The 23,130-nt window shown below is 39.3% G+C and overlaps 1 protein-coding gene across 3 annotated transcripts in view; it reads right to left on the bottom strand.

Moving 5' to 3' along the window:
* Positions 1 to 23,130, bottom strand: part of Kdm2a (lysine demethylase 2A) — a 65,440-nt gene that overhangs the window by 21,031 nt on the left and 21,279 nt on the right. For all 3 annotated transcript variants that reach the window (XM_027408683.2, XM_035442048.1, XM_027408682.2), the window contains exons 6-12: positions 20,478 to 20,656; positions 16,504 to 16,610; positions 15,941 to 16,034; positions 14,537 to 14,690; positions 13,314 to 13,429; positions 9,970 to 10,096; positions 7,121 to 7,515 (exon numbers count right to left, since the gene is read on the bottom strand). In XM_027408683.2, coding sequence (XP_027264484.1) covers positions 7,121 to 7,515; positions 9,970 to 10,096; positions 13,314 to 13,429; positions 14,537 to 14,690; positions 15,941 to 16,034; positions 16,504 to 16,610; positions 20,478 to 20,656 — 1,172 coding nt within the window. The remainder of the gene's footprint in view (positions 1 to 7,120; positions 7,516 to 9,969; positions 10,097 to 13,313; positions 13,430 to 14,536; positions 14,691 to 15,940; positions 16,035 to 16,503; positions 16,611 to 20,477; positions 20,657 to 23,130) is intronic.

Below are 23,130 nucleotides of genomic sequence, written 5' to 3'. Positions count from 1 at the left end.
AATTACATATTAAATAGTCCTAATTTCCCCCTCTCCTCTAATTAATCAACAATAAAAAATTGCCAACAAAGAATGTGTAAACGTGCATGGTGGCATATAACTCCAGCACATAGGAATGTGAAGCAAGAGGATGTAACTTCAGAACCAATTTAAGCTGCACAGAGAGACCCTATCTCAAAGGACAAAGGAGGAAGAACATGGCCTTTTATGACATAGGAAACTTGAAAAAAATTAATTTTTAAATGAAACCATATTTAACTTAAAACTGAGTTATTTAAAACTTTCTATTATTCAGTAAGAATGTGTGAATTATTAAATTCTGGAGAAATGGCTGAGCAATTGAGAGCACTCTTCAGAGGACTAAGTCTAGTTAGCAGCACCACACCAGGTAGCTCACAACTACCTGCAACTCTTGTTCCAGGATATATGGCACCCTCTTCTGGCCTTTGAGGGCACCCTAAGACATATGGGTGATACGTACATTAACATAAACAAACAAGCATAAGTTTAAAAAAAGGAGATTGGCACATGGGTGCACATCTTTGATTCCAGAATTCAGAAAGCAAAGACAGGTGGTTTTTTTTTTTTTTTTTTTTTTGTTTTTGGTTTTTGAGACAGGGCTTCTCTGTATAGCTTTGTAGCCTATCCTGGCACTCGCTCTGGAGACCAGGCTGGCCTCAAACTCACAGAGATCCGCCTGCCTTTGCCTCCTGAGTGCTGGGATTAAAGGTGTGCGCCACCAATGCCCGGCTGACAGGTGGATTTTTATAATCTACCTGGACAGCCTGGTCTACAGACGAACGACGGGCGGTGGTGGCACACACCTTTAGTCCCAGCACTCAGGAGACAGAGGCAGAGACAGAGGAAGAGGCAGAGGCAGGTGGATCTTTGTTGAGTTCAAGAGACCAGCATGGTCTACAAGAGCTAGTTCCAGGACAGCCTCCAAAGCCACAGAGAAACCCTGTCTCGAAAAACCAAAAACCAAACCAAACCAAAACACCACCCACCCCCCAAACAAATACAAAAAACTACAGACTAGGGAGTAAAGAGCCTGCCTTGCAAGTATGAAGACTCAATTTCAGTTTCTAGCACCCATGTGGGGTGGCTTACTCCAGAGCTCCAGAGGATCGGAAGCTTCTGGCCACCAAGGGTACCTGCTCTCCCATACACATATCCACAAAGTCCTGGGAGGTAGTGGTAGTGCTTAGCATTAATCCTATCACATGGGAAGCAAAGACAAGCAGATCTCTGTGAGTTTGAGGCCAGCCTGGTCTACAGAGTGAGTTCCAAGACATCTAGGACTACACAGAAAAACCCTGTCTCAAAAACCCAAAACAAACAAAAACCAAAGTGGGGAGGGCATCTGAGGGAGAATACCTGAGAGTTGTCCCTCTGGAATTTATACACACACACACACACACACACACACACACACACACACACACACACACACACACGCCCTGCACATACAAATATCTTGTTAGTGAAAATGTCAAATGAAATTTCATTGTATGGTGTTTTATATTTAAACTTTATTTCATTTTCATTTTGTGTGTATGTATGTTTCCCCTGAATGTATACATGCATACCACTTGCATGCTTGGTGACTGAAGTAGACAGAAGACAGCAACAGATTCCACAGAACTAGAGTTACAGATGGTTATAAGCTGCCTGCCCTATGAGTGCTGTTACTGGAACTTGGGTTCTCTGAAAGAGCAGCCAATGATCTTAACCACTGACTGAGCCATCTTTTCAACCCCAGATAACTACTATTTCTATGGTTACTTGCCACCATAACTCTGCTTCAGTACTATCACACTCCTCCCTCAGGTGAACTTAGTGTAAAATTTTAGATAAAAGATAAAAATATTAGAATCATAAATCAAAGTAGCTTGAGTCTACTTACTGCACCACAAAGAACAGTTTCCCAATTTATAAACTGAGAGCTGTTACCATTTTACAGAATGTTACTGTAATCAATTTTATTTCATCTACCAGGACAGTCTTAGCAGGTATGAGAGGACTGGCACCTCCTCCACACTTAGGATAAGCTCTCCCACTTTCCCTCAGTGTCTGCTCTGGGCACAGGGCCTGAAAATGCAGACTGTATGTACTTCTTAGCCTACTTCTTAGCCTGCTCTACAATTGGACTTGAAGGCCTAGAGGCCAAAACCAGCACTGGGAATAAATGAATTTCATAGATGTGTAGCTACAAATAATGTTACCACTTTTTAATTACTAACACTAAGGTTTAAAATTTTTGGTGCTGATATGGAAATACATTCCCTGACACCGAGCTCCACTTCCAGCCTCTATCATTAATTTTAATAATTCCATAGAGATATTTTATAGAGGAAAGAACTAGCTTTCATGTCTCTAGTAACAATGTCACAAAGTATGATTGGCCAAGCTGATCAAAAGGCTTCTTCCATATGTGCATATACATTGGGAATTCTTTATCAGTAAAATGGACCAAAACAGATAGAAACAAAGCGATAAAGTCCAATCAAATTCTTCCACTTGACTGCCATCACCCTTAGCTTTTCTGTTTAAAGCAGCTTAGGGTGTACCTCTCAAGAACTCTTTGCAGTGAGCAAACTTTGCTTCTATGAATAGACCTGTACTATACACACCGCATCATGTTCTGCCTTTTATTTAGTAGATAGTAAGTTGCTTTAGAAACTAAGAATATCTTACAGTAGGAGAGTTGCTTTATTTACATTTTCCAGTCTTATCCATGCTGATTCACGTTATCAATAATAAGTCAATACTCTTTAAATGCTATTTTTTCCACGTAATCCTATTCTAATTCTATGATTTTCTTCAACACTGTAAAACTTAACATTTTAGAATGCTCAAAGCCCTTTATCACAGCACTAAAATGGGCTTTTCTTCGAGGAAATATGTAATTATGGCTATCTCATCTCATCATTTTTCCTTTCATGTATGCTACTCACTGTATTTCTGAGAAGCAAATAGATTATAACAGGATACAATTGCTTTCTGAAGAGTAAACCGCTTCCTTTTGTCCCCCCACTGCAACACAGCCAAGAGCATAAGTGCTAAATTCACCATTGTCACAGAGTCCCTATCTGTATGGTAACTTGAAACTTACCCAACCTAATGTTCTAATGGTATCTGTTTTTGAGACCAAGGTCTCACTCCATAGCCAGGCTGGCCTCAAACTCAGCCTTGTTTCTTCTGTGAGCTTGGTATTCATAGGCACCAGCCACCACGTGGCCTTTAAAAAAAAGTATTTTACTTTTAATTATATGTAGAGTATGTGCATGAGAGCAGGTACCTATAGAGTTCAGGTCAGAAGAGGGTACCAGATCTGCTGCAATTAGAGTTAGATCTGAAGTGAGCCAATCAAAATGGGTGTTAACAACCATATTTGGATCCTCTTGCAAGAGTGGCAAAGTGGCAAGTGCTCTTAAATGCTGGGCCACTACACCAGCCCTTTAGAGTGCCTTAAAAAACAAAAAAACAAACAAAAAAGGCAGAGCCTTACTATGTAGTCTTGGCTGGACTAGAACTCTGCTATGTAGAATGGACTAATCTTGAACTCATAGAAACTGACCTGGCTCAACACTGTTTTAGGTGATGCTCAGAGCTCTAAGTAACTGATGAAATACAGGATTATTCCATTTTCTTCTCTTAAATAAAACCACCAGTTTCTGAGTTCTAAATCTGCTGTTTCCTGACATTAGCTTAAGTACTTTATTTTTACTTTTGAAAGGGGTCCTATCGTGTTGCCCAGGCTGACCTGAAAATCCTAGGCTCAACTGTGTCCTTTTACCTCTATCATTTGAGTAGCTGTTATTATAGGAAAACAACAATCATGTGTTTAAAAAGAAGCTGTTGTAGAAAGTGAGGTTGTAATCAATCACCATAAAGGAAAATGAAGTTGGATTTGGTACACAAACTTTTAATCCCAGGACTGGGAAGTAGAGATAGGCTCTATCTGAGTTCCATGTTAACCTGTAGACCAGCTAGGGCTACACAGACAGGGCTAAAAAACAGACAGGTAGACAGACAGACTGACTCACCACAGTAGAAAATAAAAAATCCAAAAATCCTTTGTTTACTCAAAGGTGTAAAGTGAATTGTAATATAACTTGAGAGCCAAGAAAAGTATGGCTAAATTTCTTTTGCTATACACTAGCAATTTTAGAAATAGGACCACACCAACCTGAAAGCCCTGTCTTTTTTTTTTTTTTACTTCATTATATAAAAGCTGCAATAGCACCTGCTTTTTCTAAAACAACAAAGGAGATTTTTTTTCTTCCTATTTGAAACACAGTCTTTATTCTATAGCCCAGGCCTGAGACCCATTTTGTAGCTAAACTAGCACTAAACTTGCAGCACTCTTCCTATCCTATCTTAGCTTCCTTGGATTACAGGTATATACTGCCATATCTAGCTTAAGATCAAATCTTTCCCTCATCCCTTAGGTTTTGCAAGACAGCCCTGGCTGTCCTTGAACTCACAGAGATTCCCCATGCTTCTGCCTCCCCAGTACTGGGATTATAAGCTGGAGACACCACCATGGCTAGCAAATCTTAAAAAAAAAAATCAAACTGTCACTACTCCTGTAATTCCATCACCCAGGAGGCTTATGTAAGAGGACTGAGAGATCAAGACAAATCCAGACTATATAGAGCAAGACCCTTGACATCCCATTTCAGTCTCTGTAACTTTTCCCTTTTTACTAATACATTAAAAGTATAAGATGCAATTAAAATGTCAACTGTGAAAAGAAAACATAAAACATGAGACTCATTCAAAGTCTTTGGAATTCTTTGCTGAAGTGGCAGAAGTTGGAGAGCACCCTAATTCGATGACACAGTGGCTAAGGAAAATCTGAATCAAGAATTGGGAATGGGGGTCTGGAGAGATGGCTCAGTGTCTAAGAGCACTGACTACTCTTCAGAGGACCCTGGTTCAATTCCCAGCACCCATATGGCAGCTTACAACTGTCTATAACTCCACTTCTAGGGGATGTGGCACCATCACACATATATGTAGGCAAAACACCAGTGTACATAAAATAGATAAAAAAAAAAAAAGGGAAGGAAGGAAAGAAAGAAAAGAAAGAAGGAAGAAGGGAAAGAAAGAAAGAAAGAAAGAAAGAAAGAAAGAAAGAAAGAAACAAAGAAACAAAGAAAGAGAGAAAGAAGGAAGGAAGGAATTGGGGAACTAGCCAGTCTTAATGGTGCATGCCTTTAATCACAGATCCCTGTGAGTCCCAGGACAGTCAGGGCTATGTAGGGAGATCCTGCCTCAAAGAAAGAGAATGAGAGTGAGAGGAAGAGGAAGAGAAAGGGAGGGGGAGGAAGAGGGAGGGAGAGAGGGAGGAAGGAAGGAAGGAAGAAAGGAAGGATGGAAGGAGAAAAGAAATATGGGTCTGGAAAGAGATTTACTATTTATAGTAACAACCTGCACGGTCTAGCACAAAAACAGACCCACAGACCAATGATATAAATCCGCACAGGTACAATTACCCAATTTTTGACAAATATATCAAAAATATAAATTGGAAAAAAAGCTATACCAAATAATGGTTGGAAAACTAGCTGAGATTTTGTAGAAGAATGGAACAGATCAGACTCTTTTACCCTACACAAAAATAAATTCAAAATGGCTCAAAGTCCTGTAACGTCAAAATTGACAGAATAAAATATGGGTAAGGGCCAGTAATATGGCTCAGTGGAAAAAGGGCACCTGTTAATAAGCCCGGAGACTTAAGATTGATCCCTGGAATTCAGGTATGGAAAGGGAGAAGTGATTCCCACTAGTTGTGTTTGGATCTCTACATGTGTGCTATGACACATATGACCACACACCCACCAAATAGTATACTTAAAAAAAAAAAAAAAATTCTCAGTCATCAATATAAAGTAAATTAAATTAAATCTGCTGTGAGATTTCACCTACGCCTCCCTCCTCCCAAATCTATCAAAAAACGAACACCCAATGACAGGAGCTAGTTGTAGAAAAGTGCTTATCGTGAATTCAACCCCCATTTTACAGCCACACATGTGCCCTCTCCTACAATAATCATCATCCAAAGAACCAAACAAACAAACAAAATAAAACAATGACAATCTGGAGGGCCTGTAGAAAATATGTTGCTGGTGGGACTGTAAACTGGCATGGCTATTGGGGAAGTCAGTATGGGAGTTCTTCAAAAAACTAAAAATAGAGGTACTATATAAGCCAGCTATATGATGACTCCAAGTCATCATATCACAGATACTTGAATATACATTTTTACTGTGGGACTACTCACAATGGCTAAGAAGCGGAACCAGCTTAGATGTCTATCAAGAGATAAATGGATAATGAAAATGTGGCACAATTACACAATGACGTTTTATCCAACTATAATGAAAAATAAAATCATGGTATTTCAGGAAAATGGATGGAACTACAGAAAATTATGTAGAATCTGTATTTGTGTGTGGGAAGATGGGGTAGAAAGGAAACCATGAGAGGAGAGGAAAAGGGAAGAGGAAAAAACACAGGGTAATGAAATATTTGTGACATGAAAGCAGAAAGAGGGATTATCTGGAGTAGAAGGAGGGAATCAGCTTCTGGCCAGTTCTATGTCTGCCTCCCATTTCACCATAGGAACGCATGAATATGGATGGGCTCTAGGAATTGAACCAAGGTCTTCATGCTTGTGCAGCAAGAGAATTTACCTGCCATACCATCTCCTCAGGTCCCAAATGTCCTTATGTTCATTACATTGTTGTTGATTTATTATGTGTAAAACAACAGCTTGTGGGAGCTGATTCTCCCCTTTCACCATGTAGGTTCCAGGAATTATTCTTAGGTCATCAAATCTACTCATTGAAACATCTCATCTGGCCCTCTACACTTTCTCTATTTTGGTGGTATGCTTCAAGTTTTTAACATTAAATTTAAGTCAACAGCGAAGACACAAATGTTTCCATTTTCCAAATGGCAAGGTGAATATCAGTCTAGAAATGGAAACATTGAGCAGCACTGATACAAGCACTTATTAACTATCCTGTACTTGAGGCATCCTTAATCCCAATACCCTTTCCCTCCAAATCCTGGAACAACTCTCCTAGACAGGTAAACGGCTGCTTACCTTTACGTCAGCAATCAGAGCATCTTCGTCTTCTATCCCTGTGGGGACACACTTCTTGTGCAGTGGCAGTGACTCTAACTTATCTACAAGACAGCGAAGACCTTCAAGCTCAAAGTGGGTCAGATGCACTTGCCTATCCTTTCTAGGACTACATTGGGGATCCCAAACTTGGCCATTTTGAGATCCCCGGCTAGAGTCTGAGGAAGAGTCTCCAGACAAAGTTTTCTTCAGATTTGGAAGACTTCGGCAGGTTTTGCCTAGTACATCATAATCCAGGTTGACTCCATTAGCAACAGGACTGGTAAGCACAGATCGCTTACTGTTCAAGCGCCGGGCTTCTCTGTCCACCCCTTCCTCGTCACCATTTCCAGAGTCCAACTCATTTAGTTCCATATCTACCAATGCAAAGGAAATAAATGCCAGTTGGCCAGTTCATTAATGAGAGAAATAACACAGTATACCCCAAGTTATAAAACACAAAGTCAATGCTGAAAAACCATAATTACAAACAGAAAAATCCCTATAGTAGCTGGGAGTGGTAAGGCATGCCCCTAATTCCCAGCATAGTAGGAAGCAGAGGCAGGAGGATCTGTGAGTTCCAGGCTACTCTGGTCTACATAGTGAATCCCAGGCCAGCTAGAGTTGAGATACAAAGATACAAAACAAAAGAAAATTACCATGTGGGGGCTAGAGCAACAGCTCAGTGATTAAGAACACTTGTTCCTATTGCAAAGGATTCCAGGTTCGATTCTCAGTACCCACATAATTATGTAGAACTCTAGTTCTATGAGATTTGACAGGCTCTTCTGACCTCTGCAGACACCTATCACATATGTGGTACAAATACATACATACACTCACACATAAAACCAATCTAATAAAAAAATTAAAGAAAACAAACTACCATTTATCCAATTAAGCATTTCTTTGAGAAAACTTTAAAGCACAAAGGTTAAAAACAAAGATACTAGAGTCTGATCAGTCTAGTCCAGCACTCAGGAGGCAGAGGCAGGAGGATCTCTGTGAGTTCGAGGCCAGCCTGGTCTCCAGAGCGAGTGCCAGGATGGGCTCCAAAGCTACACTGAGAAACCCTGTCTCAAAAACAAAAACAAAAACAACAACAAAAAACCCCAAGACTTTATTATGTATACGGTGTTCTACCAAAAAGCTTGCCTAAAGGCCAGAAGTGGGAACCAGATCTTATTTTAGATGGTTGTGAGCCACCATGTGGTTGCTGGGAATTGAACTCAGGACCTCTGGAAGAGCAGCCAGTGAGTGCTCTTAACCTTTGAGCCATCTCTCCAGCACAAAAAGTATAAAAATATTGAGATAAAATTCTCATTTGTGCTGGGTTGTAGTGGCACATGCTTTTAGTCCCAGCACTTGGGAGGCAGAGACTGGTGGATCTCTGAGTTTGAGGTCAGCATGATCTATGACAGCCAGGACTACACAGAGAAACCTGTGTCTTGAAATGAACCAAACAAAACCCCCAAAGCAAACAAAACAACAAAAAACATCCCTCCAAATTCTTATTTGTAAAATCAGGCTAATTAAACCTACCACACAGGTATATAGTTATGTTACACACATATAACGGCTGGAGGAAGGGATGGTTGTTATTCAATGTTATATTCCAGGAAAGACATAGAATCTTGAAATGTCAATGGCTGTGATTACTTATAATACACAATAACTATACAAGACTGGACCACCAACTTCCATCATTGATAAGAGGGGATCACAAGGCCCCACCCTCCCTCAAGATCTGTAGGCAGTGAAGTATTGCAAGGGGCTTATAAGCCCCTATCATCCCTGAAGATCTTTTGGCAGTTCATGGTTGTGGGGGGAAGGAGAGAAATTTTCCTTATTGGTGTAGCCACTGGTTGCCCATGTATCTGTAAATAATCCTTCACCCATGCTTCTATAGTAAGTCTAATTATATTAGTTGATAACCACCCCCCCACACACACACAGGGACTTTCCCAGAGAGATAGCTCAGCTGTTAAAAGAACTGGCTGCTATTCCAGAGAATCCGGGTTCAATACCCACATGGCAGCTCACAAGGTGTCTGAAACTCCAGTTCCAAGGTCTCTGACACCCTTATACAGACATATATGTGGGCAAAATACGAATGCACATATAATAAAAATTAATTAAATTCTCTTTAAAAAAGAAAGAAGGGCTGGAGAGATGGCTCAGAGGTTAAGAGCACTGGCTGCTCTTCAAAGGTCCTGGGTTTAATTCCCAGCAACCACAGGGTGGCTCACTGCCATCTGTGGTGAGAACTGGTGCCCTCCTCTTCTGGCCTGCAGGGACACATGCAGGTAGAACACTGTATACATAATAAACAGATAAATCTTAAAAAATATAAAACAAGGCCAGACGTTGGTGGTACATGCCTTTAACCAGCACTCAGGAGGCAGAAGCAGGCAGATCTCTGTGAGTTTGAGTGAGTCCAGCCTGGTCTACAATTGAGTTCCAGGACAGCTAGAGCTGGTACACAAAGAAACCCTGTCTGGGGGGGTGGGGGGGGAGTAGAAGAGGACTAGTTAGGAAGAGGAAAGCAGATACATATGAAACCATATGTGTAGCTAATATTTGTTAATAAAAAAAAACAGAACAATACTATCACTTATCTTGAGGAAATGAATATAGCAACCCAATCAAAGTGCAGACACACAGTGCTTAATTCAGCTTGGTAATTCATATCTAGCTGTGTATTTAGTGTTCAATTGCAGTAAATCAACTCGGAATTTTCAGACAAGTACAAATGTCAAAAACTCCTAAATTGTAACTACTAAGTGACAACTCAAGTGTGTCTTAAAAGTTCATGAAGTCAAAACACTTACCCATGCTGAGGGATTCTTTCTGAAATTCCTTAGTTAGGTGAGATCGGTTGGTTATGCAGTATACATATCGCTCCAACACGTACCAACACATTTCGTAGTAAAATGGGTAACGGAATTTATTTGGAACCTATACAGGAAAAGAATTATGAGAAAATGACAATTTTCAAGGGAAGAGATTAAGAAAGAAAATCTCAACCACTCAACTATTAACCCAAGAAAAATTCTTGTCAGTCAATCTATAAATTTAAATTGGCATCTGAAGCAAGAACTTAAGTCAATTTGACAATTTTGAGAATGTTGATTTTAGAAATTGGCAGGGTAGTTTGTATCTGCAACCTCAGTACTCAAAAGGCTGACGCAAGGAACATGTTCAAGGCCAGCCTGGACTACATAGCGAGACACTGTCAAAAAAGAAAAAAACAAGGACTGAGATGTAGATCAGCTTGGCAGATTGCTTGCCTAGCAGATATAAAGGCCTGGGTAGGAAATGCATAAAACTGGGTACCATGATATATAATTGTATTCTCACCAATTTGGACATAGAGGGAGGAGGATCAGAAATTAAAGGACAGCCTGGGCTACATAAAACCTATCTTTTTTTTTTTTTTTTTTTGGTTTTTCGAGACAGGGTTGCTCCCTGGCTTTGGAGGCTGTCCTGGAACTAGCTCTTGTAGACCAGGCTGGCCTCGAATTCACAGAGATCCAACTGCCTCTGCTCCCGAGTGCTGGGATTAAAGGCGTGCACCACCACACCACCACCACCACCACCACCACCACCACCACCAATGCCCGGCCATAAAATCTATCTTAAAACTTGCCAGCAAACAAAAACAAAAGTACAATGTTTAAGAAAAAAAGGAAGAGAATTTTTTAAGAGACAATCACTATAGACAAAAAGGATATGCAAAAACTAGAACAACTAAAAGGCTGGCTTGGTTACGTGGTTAATAAAAAAGGTAAGTTTAAGGTTTGATTGCAGGGATGTTACAATAAGACACAATAACTAGGTGTAGGACACACACATCTGTAATTTCTACAGTCAGGAGATAAGAGGCAAGTGAAAAAGAAGAAAGGTGTAGGAGCATGAAGAGAGGGTAAAAAGGTGCTATATATTTGCAAAATTATTTTAGGCCAATGTCTTTAAACTTAGCACTCAAGAGGCAAAGGCAGGCCACCATGGTCTTCACAGAGAGTTCCAGGACAGCAATGGCTACCTAGAGAGACCCTGTCTCAAAAAACCAAAACATAAACAAAAAACTATTTTAGAGTATAAAGGCATGCCAAGCATTCTTGCTTGGATGTTATTTTCTGAATCTGAAGAATACAGGACAAAGAATCTAATGAAAGATGGGCAGGAAATAAAGTTACACAATTACATTAACACATCGATTATATGCATAAAAGTATAATTTTAAACTCATTCTCAAGCTGTGTGCTGTTTAGAAGACAAGATTGAGCCTCTGTCCAACAACCACCCTCAACTTCGCTGTCTTGTACTTTGTAGTATACCCACCTATCCGATTAATAATCTGTGTGGTTTAATCAATCACTATTTTTGTAGCATTAATCTTCTTTCCATTCAGAGCATTTTGAAATTAATTCAGAAATATAAAGAATGTCCCTTAGATATACCATTGTCAGGAAAAGGTGAATTAAAATTACCATAAATCGGCCGGGCATTGGTGGCATATGCCTTTAATCCCAGCACTCGGGAGGCAGAGGCAGGCGGGTATCTGTGAGTTCGAGGCCAGCCTGGCCTCCAGAGCGAGTGCCAGGATAGGCTCCAAAGCTACACAGAGAAACCCTGTCTCGAAAAACCAAAAAAAAAAAATTACCATAAATCAATGAACAAGGAAGATGAGTGCCAAGTACCATTCTAAATATATCTGGTACCTTCTGGTGCATACGTTTAACCCCAGTACCCAGGAGGCAGAGGCAGACAATCTCTGAATTTGAGGCCAGCCTGTTAATTAGTGAGTTCCAGAACAGCTAGAGCTACATAGTGAGACGCTGTCTAAAAGAAAAAATTAAAACCAGGTGTGGTGATGTATGCATGCCTTTAATCCCAGCACTCAGGAGGCAGAGACAGGCAGATTCTAGTCCAGATTCTGGTCCAGATTGTAGACCAGATTCTGGTCTACAAATCAAGTTCCAAGACAGCCAGGTCTACAGAGAAGCCCTGTCTCAAAAAAAAAAAAAAATAGGTAATAGGTATTGAGTCTCCTTAAACTAAACACAACACACTGTGCTTCTCTATTAGCATTTGAAGTGTACTCATACATTTTGGGAAAGTTCTTGAGTTCAGGACTAATCCTGGCACTTATGATGGAGAGGAAAAGGGCCCAACAGGATGGCCTTTCCTAGCAGGTAAAGGTGCTTGCTGCCAAGCCAGATGACCTCAATTAGATTCCCGGGACGTGGTGACAAGAGAACTGACTTCTACAAGTTGTCTTCTGACCTTCACACATATGCCTTGGCATAGAAACCCAACATTCAAGACAAAATAAATAAAATTTACTTTTTTTTTCTTTTGGATTTTTTGAGACAGGGTTTCTCTGTGTAGCTTTGGAGCCTATCCTGGCACTAGCTCTGTAGACCAGGCTGGCGTTGAACTCACAGAGATCCACCTGCCTCTGCCGAGATTAAAGGCGTGCACCACCAACACCTGGCTAAAATTTATTTTTTAAAAGGTGCTTATATTTTTAAAAATTGGAAAGGGAAAGAGAGGAGAGCTGGTAATAAGAAGGCAGAAAAATTCAAAGCTGTGAAGTTTCAAGTGATCATTCACATTCCAAAAACTATGCATGAGCATAAAAATGAAAAACATGGCTCCAAAGATTATACAGATATCTATATGAAGAACTTCATAGTTAAAAGTCCCTCAAAACAAGAGTCCAGTAAATATTTTTTTCTGCCATGCCCTCAAAATAGGTGGAATTGCTTTTTAATGAAAAGAAAATCTGAAAAATTGACAAATCATCCATGAATCCCTTCCTGATTTATTTACTGTATTGGGGGAAGGATGATAGCAGTATATGCATATGAAGGTTAGAAGGCAATGTGCAGGTGTCAGTTCTATCCTTATACCATGTGTGCTCTGGGGCTTGGACTTCCGTTATCAAGCTGTGCATCAAGGTATCTTTACCTGCTAAGCTATCTCACCCCATGAATCCCTTTTAAATTTGTCTTTTTCTTTTGATACACAGTCTTGCTACATAGTTCAAGCTGGCCTCAAACTCACAATCTTTCTGTCCCTGAGTGCTACAAAGATTACCATGCTCATCTAACATCTGTCATACACAGGGAAACGTCCTCACATAAAATTGTTACATAAAATTACTCACCCGTGTCCGATCTTCAATGCTATATATCTTTAATTGCATGGGGATGTTGAAGCTATGCAAAAAATTTCCTCCAAACACTAATGTGTCTGTAGGAGTATACACAGCATGAATCCAACCTGGAAGATAGAAAATGGAGGCAGGAATGAATGCATATGCTGCAATATGGTTTCCTCAGAATACTACAAGTCTTCTAGGTCATATTCTTCTCTTTCTTCGAAACACGACCTAGATGAATAGTCCAGGCTCCTTTAATGATTGGTCAAGTTACTTATCTTTCAAAGCCTCAATTTTCTCCTTAAAACTAGGATATATTGTACTTCCTATGGTAGTGAACATTAAATGTGAATACATAACTAAGGAACAGGTTTTTTTTACTTATTTTAAAGACAGGGTCTTAAATGCTGTTCATGCCAGTCTCAAATACATGCAAATAGCTAGGACTATATGTGTGTGATTCCACACTCAGCATAAGATGTGTGGGTTTTGTTTTTTTTTAATGCTAAAGATATAACACACACTATTATGCATGCTAAGCAAGTACTCTACCATCAAGTTACTTCCCCAGTGCAAGAAACTTTTAATAAATGCTCCTAACATTTATTAAAGCACCAACTGTGTACCAGCTCTGTGCAAGATAGTTTATTAATACTCTCATGTAGTCTTTTCAACAACAACAACAAAAAAACAGACTTAATTATTTCGTCAAAGTAGTATTGAACAAGCAACTTCATAGCTAGAAATCTCAAACAGACCACGGACCCGAAGATTTGTACTCTTTATATGAAAATTTGTACTCTTTATATATTTGTACTCTTTATTTTAGAATTACTGATACAATTAAAATATCACTGATTCAGCACACGCCATTCAGGTGGGGAAAGGTGGTTCTTCACCAGAGAGGATACATCACATATAAAGATTCTGAATTACTGGGCTTAACATGTAGTCCAAACATGCTTATCCTTTGAGAAGCCACCACTGGCCAATACTAATATATTGTACCAGAATAAAAGCACTGCTTTTTATTTTTTTGTTTTAAAATACACATTCTCTAAATTGCACCCATGAAGAAAGAAAAACACATCACTGTTGCTGATTGTGCACGCATACACATGTATGTGTTTCTAGGGATTGAATTCAGAACCTTGTGCATTCTCAATTTTCTTTAAGAAAACAAAGGGGCTAAGTGCTAGAAAGCTACATACTTTCCCCACTTTTCTTACCTGAGGGAATGACGAAGGTATAGCCCTGCTTGAGCTCAATTCGTTGACAATCTGACACCCGGTCACCCAGAAAGATGTCTCCCTGTTTCCCTGACAGCAGCCAATTCTCGTACAGCTCCAGGTTGTGGGCTGTAGGGGGGATGAGCCAGAAGACCTGTGAGTTAAAAAACTTCAGTCTGTTAACAGCCATTGACATGATCCAGTCGTCTCCCTCAACTGATAAACAAGTACAAAGAGGACTGGAAGGTAGAAGACAGGCGAACAATTCCCTCAGCCTAATAAACTTGACTATCTAGGTAACTCAGGACCTAAACAAACAGATCTGGTAGGTCAACATCTAGACTTCCTGGGATTATGGCTGTAGAAGAACCCAGAACCCACCTAGAACACCAAGAGAAAAAGGGCCTTGGGCTTATTACCTGGGCAGTTTCTTAAAATCTCTGGCCAGAGGCTTAAGCAGCCCCATTATTTAGATGTAATTAATAACTCTTAAGAGACTGGCCTGGGCTGGGCGTTGGTGGCACACAACTTTAATCCTAGCACTTGGGAGGCAGAGGCAGGTGGATCTCTGTGAGTTCAAGGCCAGCCAGGTCTCCAGAGCGAGTGCCAGGATAGGCTCCAAAGCTACACAGAGAACACCTGTCTCGAAAAACAAAACAAAACAAAACAAAACAACAACAACAAAAAAGAGACTGGCCTGGGGCTGCTCTGTCTCAAAGTAGTAACTAAAATCAATAGACAAAAAACCCATCTACACAGATGTAAATAAACAAAAGGATGCTAGATACTCAGATGTCCTAATTTAAATTCTTGTACTTGTTTTCATCCCAGTTCTGCTTCTGCTAATAGATATAGTCACTCTTAAGTAGAAGAAAGGCTACAAACCTCTGCTAGTAACTCTACATTTCAATTTGAAATAATGTTTAGAAAAATGGATATATTTTATTATTTTTGGATATAATTCTTTATGACTAAAGGTACCTTTTCAAATCCTCAAAAAAAGAAAATGTTTCCTTTGGTCATATTTCAGACCAGTATCTCTAGACAGGGAGAGCCAGCTGAATCCTAATTTGCTAGATGTTCCTTTCCACGTTACTTTTCTTTTAGGTGCAAAAAGGACACTGTCCATTAAGAATTACCTTTTCAATTTCACCTGGAGAATTCTGCTTTGCATTCTAGAAACAGTATTACTGAGATTTCCCAAGTATTGGGCAAATATTGGTGGAATGACACTGGCCTACATAAATACCAAAATGCCAATGGACTAGCCAACAAAGGCAACTGAATCTACTATTCTCTTTAGATATGAATGGAGGATGTTTCCTAATAGAATGGTTTCCATATTATATTAAGCATGCAAGTCATATAATCTGCTTCTAATTCCAATCCCAACCATGACCGTACCTTTCCACCTTGGTGGATATGATACCAAACAGAAGTACCACCAAAATCCACATGGAAGTCAGTATAGCAGCCTCGAACACTCATTAGACAGTACCTGACCCAAAGAGAAGCAGCAGCATTAGTACACTGATAAAGAGAAACTACTGACCAAAATGACATTCTCCTCCCTAGTGAACTCTCTCTACTTTGCAACTAATAAACTTCCAGTAGGTTTTCTTTCTTTTTGTTGTTGTTGTAAGGTCTCACTATGCTTCTTGGCTGTCTTGGAACTCAATACTTAGACCAGGCTGGCCTTGAAACTCAGGAGATCTAGCTGCCTCTGCCTTAAGGCATGGGCCACTCTATTCTGTTAAAGAAATGCAATTCTAAGGCACATGTCCAGGACATACAGCTTTTTCCCTTACTCATAAGACCATGTGCTATGTAATTTCTCACAACTTTTATAATCTATTGATTTCATGATTTAGCATAGAAAAAAGCTTGAAAGGGATAGACTATTCCTTGTTATCACTTTTAGACCCCCAAAGAACACTTGGGAAAGTACACAAAAGTGAGTAACTTACTTTTGCACTTTAGGGTACTGCATCTCTAAAATAGCATTTGTTGATTCAGTCTGACTTTCTTTCAAGTGCCTTGGCCACATGTTATCTACCCAGTCAATGAAATCCACCTTCAAAAAAGGAAGAGACATTTAAGAGGTGGGGTGACAGACAATTTCAAAGTCAAGAAAAAAACAATTCCTTTAAATATACACAGCACAAAAGAAAATCTTAAAATCTGTGAGCCTTAGACACAAAAGACATTCTGGAAATAGATAAAAAATGAGAGCAAAGACTGATGGTTACATTAACATGACTGTAAAGCAAGCATTGGTCAAAATGGGTTAAAACCAGTAGCTTACAACTAGGAACGTTCTTCTGTCAATACCGGTATGGTAGGTTGAAACTGTGAGAATGTATAAAATTTTTAAAGGGTAGTTTTTGATGATAATTGGAAACTCACTATTAGAGCAGCTAAAATATAAAAGAGATCTGGGCTGGCAAGATGGTGTAGAAATAAAGGCTCAAGCCACCAAGCCCAACAACATCAGTTTGACTCTGGGTTTCACATACTAGAAAGAGACAACCAAACTCCTTATATATGTACCATGATGTGCACAAGCACAGACACACACACATATATAAAAATAAAAAGTTGTTTTTTTTTTTGTTGTTGTTGTTGTTTCTTTTTTTGAGACAGGGTTTCTGTGTAGCCTTGGCTGGTCCTAGATCTCACTCAGTAGACCCGACTGACCTTGAAAAATAAGTTCTACAAATAAATTAATTAATTAATAAATTAATTTTAAAAAAGAGTATTACTAGGCAATGGTGGGATGCAGTGGCACATAGATCTCTAAGTTCAAGGCCAGCCGGGTTCAAAAAGCAAGTTCCAGGACAGCCAGGGCTACACAGAAAAACCCAGTCTCAACAAATAGTAACAATAACAACAACAAAAGAAACAATAAAAAAAAAAAAAAACAATTTCTAAAAATGAGGAAAGAAATTCAGTATGTGATATAGAAACTACTGGGTTAGAAATCATAAGCTCCTGGTTTATCAAAGTTGAAATCAAAGTAATTAAAATCTTTGAAATAACTGGGGATGTTAGTGCACACCTTTAATCCCAGTGCTTAGGTGGCAGAGGCAGGCAGGTGTCTGTGAGTTGGAGGTCAGTCTGGTCTCCAGATCAAATTCCAGGACAGCCAGGGCTACACAAAAAAATCCTGTCTGGAAAAAAAACAAAAAACAAAAAGACTAAACAAACAAATAAATAAATAAGTACACCTGCATGCCAGAAGAGGGCACCAGATCTCATAGATGGCTGTGAGCCACCATGAGGTTGCTGGGAAATGAACTCAGAACCTCTGGAAATGCAGCCAGTACTCTAACTTCTGAGCCATCATCTCTCCAGCCCCTGGTTAAATGTTTCTTTCTTCTTCTTCTTCTTCTTCTTCTTCTTCTTCTTCTTCTTTTTTTTGATTTATTTTTAAGAGACAGGGTTTCTCTGTGTATCATCCCTGGTTGTCTCGAAACTCACATTTTAGATCAGGGTGGCCTCTAACTCACAGAGATCCGCCTGCCTCTGCCTCCCAAGTGCTGGTAGTAAAAGCATGTGCCACCACTACCCAGCTGATTAAATGTTTCTAATAATCACGCTTTATATATGTAACAATATTCATTTTTAAATTATAATTATAGAATTATTAAAGCAATGCCTTTATAAGCAATGCTACTATAATTCTCAACATTGTTTTCTGTTGTTTATGAGACAGCAGCTTACTCTCTAGCCCAGGCAACCCTCCTGTATCCATGTCCACAATGCTGGGATTATGGGCATGGGCCACCATGCTTTGACTTCATGTTTCCTTTTTAGGGAATTCTTTACTAAAAATGATTAGTAGCACACATCATTAATCTTAGCACTTGGGGGCAGAGGCAGGTGCATCTCTGTGAATCCAAGACCAACTTGGTCTACATAGTAGGTGCCAGGATAGCCAGGCTACACAGTGGGACCCAACCTCAAAAATGAATGAATGAATGAATGAATGAATGAATGAGAAGTGATTCCACTGTTTATAGCATATTCATCAAAGAAGTCTTGTCAATCTTTTAAACCCAACCAGGACAACCTTGGCTACATAAAAACCTGTAACACGGCTACATACACCCTGTTACATGCCAATAAACTATAGTGATAATACTGCAAATTATTAGAAGGTATATAAAGATATTACATGTTGTTTTAAGAACAATCATTTGACTTTACCAATAAAGACTCAGGAGCCAGATGCTGGGGTGAAGAGCCTGCTAGCTCAGAGAGGCAGAGAAAGCACCCAGCTGACCTACCTCCTCTGATGACATCCTGTCTCTTAACAAGCCCCCTCAAACTGATTGTTTCTTCCTTCTCCTTCTGGTGTGTCTTTCTTTCTTCCTGACCCCCCCCATGTTTTTTTTTTCTTAATAATCCTATATTCACTTCCTGTCAACTGATTCCTTGCTCTGTCTCTTGACTTATGGTTGACTTAATTTAATCCTGTTTACAATATTCAAGATGAAAGCTCTTGGATTAAAGGTGAGTGCTAGAGCCACACCACAACTAGAAACATGTTTTTCCAGTAAGTAATAAAATCTCTGGATTCACAGTGTGATCAAATATCCTGAAACAATTACAAGCAATTAACACGTATTAATTTTCTAAATCAAAGGGTATAATTAGGACTTCAATGGAAATAGGATAAAACACTGAGATACTGGATTAGACTGAAACAGTACAAGTTCTGTTTGAATACCTAAGTGAGTTTTTTGTTTGGTATTTTGAAACAGAGTCTCTCTATGTACCCCTGGCTGGCCTACAACTCAGAGATCTTCCTGTCTTTGCCCCCTCATGTCACCAGGCATGGCAAGTTTTTTTGTTTTATTTTTGAGACGGCATCTCACTTAGCTGAAGATGACCTTGAACCCTGATCCTCCTGCCTCCAGTTCATACATGCTGAGACTGGATTATAAGCATGCACACTACTCTGCCAGCTATTTTAAAGTGAAAGGCCTATATACACACATTCCAAAATTGAAGCCAAATCCACTTCCTGAATAGTTTTCCCAATATTGAGTAGATAGCAGCCACTTTACCAAAAGATAGGTAAAATAAAAATTAACTCAGGAGAGTAGAATATTAAAAACAAATGAAACCAAATCACTTATCACTATTAGTTACTTACTTGAACAACCTGTTACATAAAATGCTGGAGAAATGAATGGGCTGTGGTTACAAAATTTAGCTTGCTCTAACCAGTTTTCCTTTAGTTTCTCTTTTATTTTATTTGATTATTACCTTTTTTTTTTTTTTTTTTTTTTTTTTGAGATAGGCTCTATCTTATGCAGCCCATGCTAATCTAGAACTTGCTATGCAAACCAGAATGGCCTCAAACTCCCCGTCTTTTGTGTGCTAGGATTGAAGGTGTTTGCCACCACACATGGCACCACCCCCACCCCAACAAAATAATTCCTTTAAGTTTCTTAGCAAACATAAACCTACAGGACAGGAATTCCTTAAGCAAATTTCCCAGTAATTTTTTTTTTTTTTTTTTTTTTTTTTTTGGTTTTTCGAGACAGGGTTTTTCTGTGTAGCTTTGGAGCACTCACTCTGTCGACCAGGCTGGCCTTGAACTCAGAGATCCACCTGCCTCTGCCTCCCGAGTGCTGGGATTAAAGACGTGCACCACCAACGCCCAGCAAATTTCCCAGTAACATTTTAAGATTCTTCTCTATCACAGAAAGGTCAAGTTCCCAAATTAACTTCTTGGTGATATAAATCAGAACGATTCTAATAAAAATTAAATGATTTCGGAAAACAAAGTCTTTTAAAAATGAAAGTTACTATTACCCAATACTCTTTTCCACATTTAGCTTAATCTTGGCATGTACAAAGTTACAAAAATTCTCCCAGTATAAAGACCATCTGGTGAAAATGAGAATGTGGGGAAATAATAATGACTAACCGTGGAAGGTCGCTGCACCATGTTCTCAAGCCTGGTGTGGCTAAACTCTAGGCTGATGACATTATAGAGTTTCTCTCGCTCCTCCTCTGGGGTCTCATAGTATCGTGTCCATTGAGCCATGGTCATTTCAATGCCCTTCTGTGTGTTCACATCCATGACATCCACCATCCGACGACTCCCTACATGAAAGAAGCTCTATTAAGCCACAGGTACTCACATACAAAACACAAGTCAAAATAAAGTAACCTTTCTTAAGGTAATTAGTAATATACAAGGAAATTACTTGAAGATGATCATAACCACAACAGAGAATGAAAAAAACAACAGGCAAGGTTAGAAACACTCATCACCACCTAGGCCATGTTTACTACACTGGCAAGTCCTGAATCTTTTATTCAATACCTCACATAATCCTACAATTATGCACATTAAGATGTCAATATTTAATTTCATAAATGATAAAACAGGAATCAGGTAACTTTCAAGACAAAAGACTAAGATATACTGCTTCTGTGGTAGATTAAAGACTAACCTAATCTGTCTCAAGAATGGCAGTTAAGGGCTGGGTGGTGGCGGCGCACGCCTTCAATTCCATCACTCGGGAGGCAGAGGCAAGCAGATATCTGTGAGTTTGAGGCCAGCCAGGTCTACAGAGTTCTAGAACAGTCAGGCCTGTTACACAGAAAACCCTGTTCTGAAAAACCAAATAAATAGTTTTAAAAATTAATAATAAGAGCTAAGGATCCTCTAGTTAGTGAATACCAGAAATTTTATTTTCTATCCTTCAGTTTAACAGAGTTTGTTTCTTTAATCCTGTCAATATTTTTTCTAATATAAACCCTCTTTACATTTATTTCATATTTACAATCTGATAAAGTTACTATGTAGACACAAAGTTCCATTTCAGACTCCCTCAACCATTAACAACAACAAAATATAGCACGTTGTAGAGTACTGGTGAGCAGCTTTAATCCCAACGCTCAGTAGAGCAGAGGCAGGCAAATCTCTGTATGAGGACACCTGATCTACATAGTTCCAAGCCAGAGATACATAGTGAGATCCTGATGAAAAAGACAAGACAGTGAGCTTGTTGCCCAATTTATAAAACTAAACCGTACTATACTAGGTAGCATAAGAAAAGAGGCTGGGGCTGAAGAAATGGCTCAGAGGAAGAGCACTGGCTGCTCTTCCAGAGGTCCTGGGTTCAATTCCCAGCAACCACATAGTGGCTCACAACCATCCGTTATGAGATCTGGTGCCCTCTTCTGGTGTGCAGATATACATGGAAGCAGAATGTTGTATATATGATAAATAAATAAAACCTTAAAAAAAAAAAAAAAGAGGCTGTATCCTAAAAGGTTAAAATAATTTCAAAATTGGAGGGAACAGGAGGAGAGGAGAGAGGGGGAACTGAGATTGGAATGTAAAAATTAAATTAAAAAAATAATTCCAACATCCATAACTAGATGAATGAATAAATGAAAAAAATAATTACAAGATCCATCACTAGATGAATGAATAAATTAAAAAAATGGTGAATTACACAATGCAAGGGACATAAAAAGAAAGAAGTACTGTTGGGCAATGACAGTGCACACCTTTAATCCCAGCACTCAGGAAGCAGGGGCAGGCAGATCTGAGCGCCAGGCCATCCTGGTCTACAGAACAAGTTCCAGGGCTACACAGAGAAACCCTGTCTCAAAATTAAAAAAGAAGAAAAAAAAATAAAAAAAAAGGTGAAGTACTAATCCACACTACCACACCAATAACCCTGGAAAATACGTGAGGAGTGATTAGATGGAAAGCTACCTATCATATAAATCCATTTATATGAAATGCACATATTAAACCCAGATGTATAAAGCATCAGATCAGTGGTTGTCAGGGGAGCTCCATAAAAGAGGATGAGAAATGACTGCTTAATAGACTTTTGTTTTGGGTGATAAGAAAGTTCTGCAAGTAGACATTGATAATGGTTGTACACTGAATAGATGTAATGCCACTGAACTGTATAATTTAGTGATTATAATAGGTGATTTTCATGTTATATTTAATCACAATTTAAAAAAATAAGATGGGAGAGATGGCTCAGAAATCAAGAGAATGTGCACTGCTCTTGCAGAGAACCTGAGTTCAAATTCTAACACCATGTATCAGAGGTAGCTCACAAATAAATGCCTGTAGCTCCAATTAAAGGGTATCTGATGCCTCTGGCCCCCTTGGGCACTTGCACATATGCACATAAGCATGTATGTGCTCACATGCCCAAGCACAGACACACAGACACAGACACACACACACTCTCTCTCTCACACATTCTCTTTTTAAAGATAAAAGTGAGGGCTGGAGAGATGGCTCAGAGGTTAAGAGCACTGACAGCTCTTCCAGGGGTCCTGAGTTCAATTCCCAGCAACCACATGGTGGCTCACAACCATCTGTTATGAGATCTGGTGCCCTCTTCTGGCCTGCAGGCATACATGCAGACAGAATACTGTATACATAATAAATAAATAAATCTTTAAAAAAAAATGATAAAAGTGAATGTCTTCCTTCAAGAACTCTCTGGACACAACAAAAGCAATTTTATTCTCTCAGTGTTACCAGAGTATTCAGAACTCTGATGTACAGATCATTTACATGAAGAATATTAACA

The sequence above is a fragment of the Cricetulus griseus genome, chromosome 3 (assembly GCF_003668045.3).
Source record: "Cricetulus griseus strain 17A/GY chromosome 3, alternate assembly CriGri-PICRH-1.0, whole genome shotgun sequence".
In the NCBI taxonomy this organism is placed as follows: Eukaryota; Metazoa; Chordata; class Mammalia; order Rodentia; family Cricetidae; genus Cricetulus; species Cricetulus griseus.
The sequence above is the reverse complement of the archived record's forward strand: the minus strand, read 5'-3'. Positions and strand labels throughout refer to the sequence as shown.